The 11599-nt window shown below is 36.2% G+C and overlaps 1 protein-coding gene across 1 annotated transcript; it reads left to right on the plus strand.

Moving 5' to 3' along the window:
* Positions 1-3692: 3692 nt before the first annotated feature.
* On the plus strand, positions 3693-11582 carry PJVK (pejvakin; the record flags this gene model as incomplete). The annotated part of the gene is made up of 6 exons (XM_081936524.1): positions 3693-3912; positions 5806-6001; positions 6617-6758; positions 7883-8000; positions 9827-9922; positions 10864-11582. 6 exons carry the CDS (start codon positions 3693-3695, stop codon positions 11160-11162), a joined length of 1071 nt encoding a protein of 356 aa, XP_081792650.1. The 3' UTR covers positions 11163-11582.
* Positions 11583-11599: the final 17 nt, after the last annotated feature.

Consider the following 11599-nt stretch of genomic DNA (forward strand, 5'->3'; position numbering starts at 1 on the left):
TTTTGAAATCGCGAGGGAGCGAAAACACCGTTTCCCATGAAAACTCGAATGTCAGTGCGATCCAGTTTTCCCCCATTGTGAATTTTAAAAAATGAATGGTTTCATATTTTGATACTGTAACTCATTAATATTGAAAGTTGGATGCCATACTTAACTCCAGCCATACTGGAGAAAGCCTGTATAACAACTCTGCTGTTGAGGAAGTTACATTGAGGATGAGAGGAATAGAATAGAATAGAGTAGAATAGAATAGAATTCTTTATTGGCCAGGTGTGATTGGAAACACAAGAAATTTGTCTTTGGTGTGTAGGATATTAGCACCCAGCCCTCTCCTAGAAAAATGAAATATCCTGGGAAATATTGAAAAGGCAGTACATATTTCCATGATCAGAAATGGAGAAGCATGTTTTAGGCAGGAAACAGACTCACTCTTAATAGCCCTCCTTCTTTTTGTCAATGAGCCATTAAAGCCTAGCTAGTCTACTTTACATAATAAAGAAAGGATTATCCTTCCAGAGAAACTCACCACATGTTATCTGGAAAATCAAACTTGGCCCCGTGGGAGTCTGACAGCCAATCAAAATACAGTTCTTACACAGGAACAGGAAACAGGTGGGGCCGAACAGGGGCTTCCTCTTGCTCTCTCTTCTTCTTCACCCAACATTGAAGCATGTGATCACTTTTTCTGTTCAGGCCTCAAGCCATGTGGTCCTGTCCCCATTAAAACCATCTTTCCAAGCAGCCTCCATGTCGCCAGTGTCTTTTTCCCTACTTGGAGCTGAACCCAGAAGGACATTTCTTCCAACAGGTGCATATGCTCTCAGTGTACATAAAAAAACAAGACAAGACACATTTGTCAAGAATCACAAGGTACAGAACTTAATGATAATCCTAGGGTACAAATAAGCAATCAGGAAACTATCAATATCAATATCAATATCAATAGTAAGGATACAAGCAACAAAGTTACAGTCCTGCAGTCATAAGTGGGAGGAGATGGGTGATGGGAACGATGAGAAGACTAATAGTAATAGTAATGCCTCCTTAGTGAATGGTTTGACAGTGGTGAGGGAATTATTTGTTTAGCAGAGTGATGGCGTTTGGGAAAAACTTACTTATTGCAAAGGTGTAGTATTGTTCAATATAGTAGTCCTTGACTTACAATAATTCATTTAATGACCGGTTATAACTGCATTGAAAAAGTGACTTATGAGTGATGTTCACACTTAGAACTGTTGCTGCCACCCCCATGGTCACATGATCAAAAGTCAGACTTTTGGCAACTGATTCATATTTATGACAGTTGCAGTATTCTGGGATCCTTTGATCACCTTTTGTGACCTGACAAAAGTCTAAGGGGAAATCGGGTTCACTTAACAACTGTGTTACTAACATAATAACTGCAGTATAACTACGAATATATAATTCGTAGATTTTCACGGGTGTAGGTATGCTGGTTTTGTTGTATTCGGGTCTTTTCCCGTGTAAGGTTGAGATTGTCTTTGCAACGTTTCGGCAGGATCTCACCTGCCATCTTCAAAAATTTTTGAGCCCACGCTTGAAGATGGCAGGTGAGATCCTGCCGAAACGTTGCAAAGACAATCTCAACCTTACACGGGAAAAGACCCGAATACAACAAAACCAGCATACACATTTGTACATTTATTTATCAATGTAAGACAATTCTTACAAAGAATAAAAATAATTTTATTAATTATTAATATTAATAAAGATATTGGGGAAAATGGCTAATTTACAGAATGTGTTCAAAATCTGGACTGGTAAGTTTGAAATTTGAAAAAAAAAATACTTCAACGCAGCCAACGCAGTACCCTACTGCTTCTCAGAGGTTCACTAGATCTGTTCCATCCTAGTCCTCTGGAGGGAGAAAAGTTTCTGACAGTAATTCCCACAAACAAACTCAATAGGGAAGCCAAGAAAAAGTGGGAACTTTCTTCTCCCATTGACTTTTTTTTTTGTGCCCACCTTGGGTCATTCTGTTTATTTTTTTTAGGTAAGCAGATATCTCTAAAACAATGACCCAATGGGTCATGGCTTGTCTAGTTTCAAAATAGAAAAATAGATAAACAGATAAAGATACGTAAATAGATAGGTTTCTTTATAGTCAAGCTATATTTCATTATTGAAACTGTCTCTGGTGATTCTCAGTCATCTGTCTTCAAAGAAAAACAAGAAAATCCAGTTACCTCCTGACAAAGCATCTTTGGGACAACCATGACCAGGATGACTGTGTCAAGGGGGAGTTTTCCACCCTTAATTAAAGAGGCGAGGATCTTGCCATTCCTTATAGCATATTTCCGAATAAGCAAAAATAAACCCGAAGCAAGATCTAATAAAAACATTTTTTTTAATATAAAAGAAAATAAAGATACAAAACTTGCTAACTGAATTAATTACGGTACATCTCTGCAAAGTTATGTGCCTGTCTCCTTCGGCAGGCGAACAGAAGATATCAGAAGAGAAAGTTAAGTTGGAATGTATGACATATTATGTGACATGTGCACTAATCATTGTCAGATAAGAAATAGTTCAGTCTGCTGTATAACTCAGAATATAAGCACAAGCTGGCAAACCAATAAATGCAGTGACAGACTGAGAGTCTCCACAGGCTTTTAGCTATGCACTTTGGGATGAACACTCTTGTGCAGGAATATGAATGGATTTCCAGTAAAATTGCAGACTACAGGAACCATTTGCACTTCAGTTTGAGATGCAGACAACACAGACTCCTCCCCAACAACCTGTGCCTGTCTTCAACAGTGAAGGGACACAGGGCAGCAAACATCCTGCAGCCAAGAAGGCTCCACTCACATTTGCACTACTCAAATTATTCTGAGGACACAGATAAATCTCAAAGTGGCCTCAACTACTCTAAAAGAATAAAAACCAGCAGCCTTCTGCAAGGAATATAAATCCTTCCATTCCCCACCATCTAGTCAGAGCGGAAGAAGCTTCTTGGATGAGAAGCAAAATGTCTTCAAAGCAAAATAAGAATGTCCAGTTGCCTCCTGAAAAACCACCTTTGGGACAACATGGAAAAAATAAAGCAAAATCTAATTTTGGAAGCTGGTCATTTCTGTGTGTGTCTGTTATATTTAAATCTGAAAGAAAGATTGAAGAATGGATGGGGAAAATTGTGTGGGATACAGACAGAAAATGTCCAGAGTTCCATAAAAATTCTAATCACGAGATGCCTTGGTTGAACTGTGATATACAGGGATCTCAAAATTATGCACATTAAAACTGAAAATCCCTACCAAAGCAAATTTGGGTTGAATTAGTGTCATGGTAGAAAAGAACACAGAGATTAGAGGGGGGGAAAAATCCCATTCATGCTGTATGTTAGAGTAACAACCGTTTTAAAAATTAAATGCAGTTAAAAATAGCAGATTTTCTATGTTGTGTGAAAGTAGCATGGAAGCAAGAATGGTCTTACAGAAGAGTATTGTCCTATCAGTTTACTTTGTTAATTTATTATTAATTATTTTGACTCTACCTGGACAATGAAAAGGAGTTTGAAAAGGAAAAGGATGATTAGAATAATGCCAATGCTTCCATTTCAGTTAGATATAATCAATTTTAAGACAAAACTGAGTTTTTCCCACTGTACCGATTAACTTTTTAATATGGCTCTATGGTTTGGCAATTGCAAGAGTTTATTTTAAATGTCTATGTATAATATGTTTGCTGCTGCTACTAAAAGTTTTGTGAAGCAGGTTGGTGACGGAGGTCGATTAGTTCCTGTCCGTAGCCTCAGTGAAGCTGATAAATATCAACCTCTCAGTCTTGTTATCAAAAAGAAAAAGTGCTTTCTTTCTAAAAGATCAAAATTTACATCAACACCATTCAGCCTTAAAGACATTCTTCAAGGAGAGAAAGAAATTTCTGCAGGTAAGTCCTGTAAAGTCTTTCAAAGTGTGTAATATAATATAATATAATTCTTTATTGGCCAAGTATGATTGAACACACAAGGAATTTGTCTTTTGTGCATATGGTCTCAGTGTACATAAGGGAATAAAATACATTCATCAAGAATAAAAAGATACAACACTTAGTGATAGTCAAGGTTACTAATAAGCTGTCAAATTATACTAGGAAACAATAAAAACAATATAAACTGAAAAATACAAACAACATGGTTATAGTCATAAGAGGGACTATAAGTGGGAAGAGATAGATGCTAGGAAGGAAGAAAAGAATAATAGTAATACAGTCTTAGTAAATTATTTGACAATGTTGTGGTCTATATCGGTACATAATTTGCTTAACAACAATAACAAAATAGAAAGCAAAGCAATCTTGGGGGAAAGGCAAAACTGTTATTAAGGGGGAGAAAAAGAATTCAAATATCTTGATATTAAGGTTTTATTTAAAAGGGTGTTTTTTTTGCTAGTGCATTCATTACAGGATTGGAAAGCTGAGGAATACATTTTAAGAATTTGCTTTATGTTATTAAAGCATTTATTCATTTTGTGTGACCTGTTCTCTGTAATGGGATAATATATATAATAATACTTGATTGCAATGTGAACTCTAGTATGTTTGTTTAGACATATTGCCTAACTGAATTCGATAGGATTTGCTTTGTAACAGATATCCTTAATACTGCACCATTAATATTTAATTATACACGTTCGTACATTTTATTATAACTCCAATGAAATGTGACATTTCTTTTCTTACATAACTTAATTCGGCTGTACTATAGTGCTTGTAACACCATTTCTTCCTTTTATGTTACTGTAGCTGCCTAAGCTTTTCAAAGTTTTAAATTGGTTTTAAAATAAATGATAGGGAAATGCTTTTAGTGTGCCAGAAATGCATTTTTCATCTCTTTGTAAAGAAGGAAGCCAGTAGAAGAGAGCACACTTCATGGTCTACAGCCACATCTTGCTGATAACATTTATTATAGAAGCGGAAGGTATTCAGAGCACAGCTATGGGAAGTAAGCAGAGAGTCCTAGGATGCAAAGTGTTAAAGGGCCACATCTTCTCAAAGGCTCAGTATGGCTACTTCAAGGCCCACCCATAGCTGTCATAACAGAAATGTTAGCAGTGCATGTATTTGCATGATCAGACAAATCCATTACCTTTCAGGCAATGGATTTGGAAAAGGGTTCACGAGGTATCTGTCTAGGTAGTTTATCCCAAGCCTAAAATACAGACAAAACCTAAGGTTGACCTCAGATCAGACATACTCACAACAATCTTGTAGAGAGTGTTTAGTAATCCACAGGGCACACACGAAATTAGTTATGGCTCGATGCCACTGCAGTTAAAGGAAAAAGGAAGTATATCTTGGCCGAGTCTGGATGGAATCCAAAATCTTTTATCTCTGTACTCATTTTGTGATTTATGTACAAACATTTTAACTTGTCATATCACGAAATCGTATTTGATTCTATAGAGAAGAAATGTTGTTGCTTGCAATTTCGGCTGATAACAGTGAAAAACCTTTGTGTCGTAAGAAATGACATAATATTTTGCACACTGTTGCAAATTATATGCTCTGAAAAGAAAACGAATGAGATAAATATATTGGAACCTTCAGAGAGAGAGAGAGAGAGAGAGAGAGAGAGAGAGAGAGAGAGAGAGAGAGAGTGTATGTGTGTGTGCAATCTCTATTTCAGAAAAAAAAAATCAAGAAAACCCTTTCTAGGATAATATAATCTGGAGTTCATCTGAAGATTCCAAGATTGGTTTTATTTGTTCACTAAGTCTATCATCTCTTAATATAGATAAATATTATGTTTTTAAGACACCAATACACCATCTTTCTCCTTAGGTATTTCATCATACCAATTACTAAATTATGAAGACAAATCTGATGTAGCCCTTAACGGCAAGCAAGGAAATCACATCATGAACTCTTCTGGGGTCAGTACTGCTGGGTCGGATTCCCTTGCAGTGAAGGCTTCTTTCGGTATTGTAACTAAGCATGAAGTTGAGGTACCGACATTGCTCAGAGAATTAACTAGTAGGTTGGTATAATTTTTAAAAATACCTTGATAGTTTTGCTTATTTTATGCCTACACTCTACTAGGGCTGGGTTTCAAAACTTTCAGCAACATGTTCTCTGCCTGGTTACTGGGCAGGCATGGCCATGGTGGGCATGGTCTAGGTGGCTTCCTGCACCACAGAGGGAGGGGGGGCATTTTCGCCTTCCCCAGGCCCTGAAGGCTTTTCTCGAGCCTCTGGGAAGTCAAAAACTGCCTCCCCGGGCTCCGGAGGTCCTCCGGAGGCTGGAAATGGCCTTGTTTCTGGCCTTCTGGAACTTCTAGGAAGCCTGTTTTTCCCCTCCCCAAGCCTCCGTATGGGCCCTGAACTTACCTTGCCTCCAAAACGGGCTGTGTGGAGACTCCTGGGAGGGTGGGGTGGACGGGGCCAGCCAGGGGTGGGATTTGGAGGTTCTCCAAACCGGCCATAACATTAGCTACGGGTCCTCCCGAACCCGTACGAACCCGTAGCAGCTCACCCCTGCACGCTACGTGTGAGTTTTGAGAACTATGAATATTACCCAAATCCAATAAGTGAGACCTGAGACATCATAAAAGGAACAATGCAAGACACTGAGAATTATTTCTTTGTTATTTTAGAAAAGTGGATTTTGAACACTGCCTTGTTCGTCAGTCACGAGAGAGTAGTCGAACGGTTCTCTGCGTGGTAATGGAAAGTATTCGAACCACTCGACAGTGTTCTCTCTCTGTCCATGCTGGTATGAGAGGTGACACAATGAGAGTAAGTGAGCATGGATATCAAAATCAATTGCGTATATTGAATACTTTGCCTCTGGCTTTAAATAGGCGTCCACGAGGAGAATAAAAAATAATCAAGATGATGATCCCAGTCATGTGATTTAAGTCTCACCCCTTTTTTACATGTGTGGCGCATGTTGCAGGCAGGTGAAAATGGTCAGAGCTTTGATCACATGGTTGGGCCCAGCATCTTCACTTTTTTTTGACATCCTCCCAAATGCATCCCTGCTTTAAGTATGCATCATTCCATATTGGTTTATTACAAAGGCATCTTCCACACATGTTAATAATAATTTAAATAAGATTTACAGGAAAAAAATCCAGTCAAATAAACCCTTAATTTAATTGCTCTTATAGAAGAAATAAGGAATGCTGAAATGTTGCTTTTAACCCAAAAGTGTATTGTTGATCTCTAGTCAATCTATATTAGGGGTGGGGAATCATGGCCCTTTTGTGGCCTTCGCAGAATTTCTGAGTCAGCCATGATGGCTCAGGAATTCCAGGAGTTGAAGTCTACAAGTTATAAAGGGGCCATAGTTCCCCACCTTTGATCTATATAGACAAAAAAATGTCTTGCTTGCCTGTTAATCCACTTAGGTCAAAGATCTGCGGACTCTGAAATCCATGCAAATTTATCCAGTTAAATGAATCATTGAAATTCATGTATATGCTTTGAAGGAGATTTTGATGCATGCATGGGATTTCCCTGCCTTCACGAACAGTCTTTGTCACTTCTCTTTCTGACCTATTCCATAAGCAAGTGCTTCTTTTGAGTTGTGACCATGAATGTGCCAGAAATTTGCAATTGAAATTGAGCCCAGGGATTACTAGGGTTCAATCTGAGTACAAACAGCAGATCAGATTTACCTGATTTGTGCTTCAGACATTTTAATCATGCTCTTATTCATTGGATTACTATATGTCATTTGTCCTTGGATCATTGGAATTTTAGGTGATGATGACAAGGATGATTCTATTTCCCTTGAAAAAAAAAGTTTCACTGAAAAATATACTTTGCTTTCTAGAACTTATATTGCAGTATATTATTCAGATGCTATCATTTTGAGAGAAATATTAATGCAGCGTGCATTTTTCTTTTCCAATTAGTTTCATATTATCGATGAACATAATTACAAAGGGTGTGACAAAGCAATTGTCTTTCCTGCACATACAACAATTGCATTTAGCATATTTGAGCTTTACATTCGCCTGGATGGTAATTTTGGTAAGTAATATTTGGTCTGCACTCTTGATCGTGATCGCTAGTATGATCCAGGTTATTCTTTTTCAGAGACTAAAGTTGAATATTCTGTTTAACACCTATTCTTCATCTCACAATGTAAATATAAGACACAACCTGATAATCTTATTTTGCATGGTTCCTTAGCTGCAGTATGACACGCAGAAGCATTTTTCAATAATTTCAGTTTAGTCGGAGGCAACTAAGTTTCTTGTTTTTATGAAATAAGGAATGGACTTTTATATAAAAAGGGTGCTTAGGTGGGGGAAAGTAAACCTTTCTATTCCTTCTGTTCATCTTATCATTGCTTGTTCCTCTTCCTTTGTATTTTTCCCTAGTTTAACTGGACTTTGGCGTAGCAAGGAAGCTGTTTGGGAAACAGCAATAAGAGAATAAGTTGCAAAACAGAAGAGAGCTAGTAACATTGTTTTATTCTAAAAAAAATTGCCAGTTTCATTTTATTAGAAGCATGATAGACTGTAACAATGTCTAGTAGTAAAACTAAATAAGTGCTACTGTCCTGAACAGTTTGTGTCCAGGTTGAGCAACACATTCATGTAATATTCAGATGAAAACTCCATGTTTGCTATTTACCTGTTGCAGCCCAGTTCAATAGTTACCTAACAGGTACTTAACTAATGGGGTATTAAATAGTGCTGATATATCAGACTGAGGGTGGCACTACTAACAGAATCTGTAGTCTGGCTGAAAAACTTCACGTCTCCAGTTACTACCATCTATCGGCAATGAGGGATTGGATTTGTTGTTCCTTCTGCATATTCTGCTCCCTTCCCAAGCTACTATAAAAAGCAGATAAGTGCAGTGTGGGTGGGATGAACAAGGGAGATTATGTTGCAGCCACTACTTAGTTAATGCTGGCAGGTAGCAATAGGAAATCATGTTATCAAGCAGGAATGTTCAAATTGAAATACCTATAAAATCTGATGCTTAAGATATTTTTGTATAGTTTTCTTTTGTGGCTGGCATTCATTCAATTCTCTACATTGTTTTTTTTTTTTTACTCTTGCATCTGGTTTCCTCTGAGATTCTTTATCTATTGTTTTTAGCATAGTATTAGAAACTAACAAGATATTTTTATTTTCCTTGTAGGCTACTCAGACAAATTCAAGTACTGAGCAGTCTAAAGGGAAAAAAAATACATGGTGTCACACACAGCAAAACAATTTCCTGTACATTGGGAAGGGGAAGAAATCTGCACACTAGAGTCCACTGTACTGTCTCCATTTCTCTCTTTTAATTCTAAAATAATAATTTAAAAAAATGATTGCCACATTGTTTTATCTTCAGTACGTGTTTTTAATTCCAGCAGCTTTGTCTGGAATATAGGGAGAGAACTGTTGCATTGCTTAGAACATTATTTGTCCACAGTGGTAGCTTGAACATGTGTGGACATGTGGGTTTCTCAGCCAGTATGCTGGTTGAGGAATTCTGGGAATTGAAGTCCATACAAGCTGCCAAAATTGAGAAATACTGGTTTAAAATGAAAAGATCAAACGGGGTGAAAAGAAAGGATGGTACACAATATCTGCACCGTATTCAAAAGGATGTAGATTTTTATTCATTATCATGTAAGTTTAAACCCCTTGGTTTAGTAAAGAAATTTGCTTCCAAGTTCAAATGTCCATTGCTGAATAACTCTTCCTATAGATACTGTATTGTATCATTTCCTAATAATTCAATACTTTTACCTTATATGTAATATCATGGTTATAAAACAAATGAAATGTCTTTATTCTCATTAATTTTTGCTGCATTTGAGTAACACTATTTCAAATACATTTTTCTCCCAGAACTGTGTGTTACTCCAGAATCAAAAGGAGGATTTGAAAAAGAACCATCAAGATCATGTTCACTAACTAAATTAAGGAAAAACCTGTTTCATCGAAGTATGACGTTTAATATTTATTTACATTTCTTTGATTAATTTAAATATGTTATTATCAGCCTTAAATAACAGTGAGAATAGTTTTTTTTAAAAAAAGTCAGAACAATAACAGGAAGACAGTTATAGGGCCAATTAAAATAATTGGATTTCAAAAAAAGCATAGTGCATATATTTTAATTAACATAATTGATTTTACTTCATGTTAAATTCTGTATTAGGGAGACACCTTTCAATGTTCAGCAACAAAATGTTAAAGCTATATTATGGTATTTAAAGTCTAATGTACTGTAATCCAGATATTCCCAAATTCCAGCAATCAGTTCTCTGATTTAGATTAAAAGGATATAATCATTAAAGAAATTTTACATATACAGTACTCAATCCCTGACCTAATGAGGAAGGAGGATAAAATGTATAAAATCCCCAGTTAAAATATTGGTCAGAGTGCAGTTAGCTGCTTTGAAGACATGGAAGCTCAATATGATACAACTCTTCTCTTCATATTTCTCATTCTGTAAAGTGGCAAGTTTAATGTTACCGTATATCTATAGGAATCGTAGTTTATGTTAAATATTAATAGAACAGAATGAATCCTCCTTCACTCTCTCGATGCACAAATTCTAAGAATTCCTAGTAACTAAAATTAATGTTTAAGTGACACATATGTATATTTTTATTCCCATATATGTGTTCATATGAGATAGAGAAAAAAGAAAGTAAAAATTACTGATTACGTTTCAGTGAAATGTCATAATGGCATCCCATTAAGCAGCTAAAATTATTCTATTAATAGCAAACGTGGAATAATACTATGACAGATTACATAATGATTAATGTAGTTTCTAAATTGAAGTGTGTTTTGTAACTATTTTACTGTGTAACCCATATGTGCCACTTGAATTTAGTAATCTTTTTTCTTTGTGTATGTCTACTTTCTTACAGATAAAAGGGTGATGGATATCATTGTCCACTCAGATAATTATTTCGATGACCTTTTTGCAGATTATGAAAAAACAGCAAGCATGACTGACATTTCAACAACCTATTTCCGAGAAGGAACCCATGTACGAGTAAATTTGCTTAATAACCACATTCCTAAAGGTCGTTGTTCTTTATGTGGTATGGGGAGTTCCAGAAGGGAAACAGTTTATGGTTGCCTTGAATGTTCTTTTAATGGACAAAAGTTTGTGCGACTTCATGCCGTGCCTTGTTTTGATCTCTGGCACAAAAGAATGAAGTAGATTTCTGATAAATGTTTAAGGGCTGGCTCCAAAGTTAATTGTACTTTGTTCCCTGTAAAACCAATGGAACTAGCTAAGTTACAGCTATCTTTTCATCTTGATTTCAGTGGAATTTAAATGCAACTAACATATTCTGGGTCCAATTCTGTATCTGAACTAGGTTTGATTGTGCCATCAAGCTCTGTGAATTTTGACTGCAAACATGTAAAAGAGAACCACAAAGTCTCTTATTTGCATCTATGTTTTAAAAAGAGTTTTCTAGTTATAAAAATAAATATCAGTTGGAATAATTTAATAAAACTGCTTTTCAAAATTTGTTTTCTTGGATTTCCTTTGATCTACATAATGAAGATATGTATACTTTTGAGTTAAAATTTGAGATTTTTGTAAAATCTAAAAATGTCACAGCAGATGCTTAGACTTGGAAATATTTGACA

The sequence above is a fragment of the Natrix helvetica genome (assembly GCF_964273705.1).
Source record: "Natrix helvetica genome assembly, chromosome: 1".
Lineage (NCBI taxonomy): Eukaryota > Metazoa > Chordata > Lepidosauria > Squamata > Natricidae > Natrix > Natrix helvetica.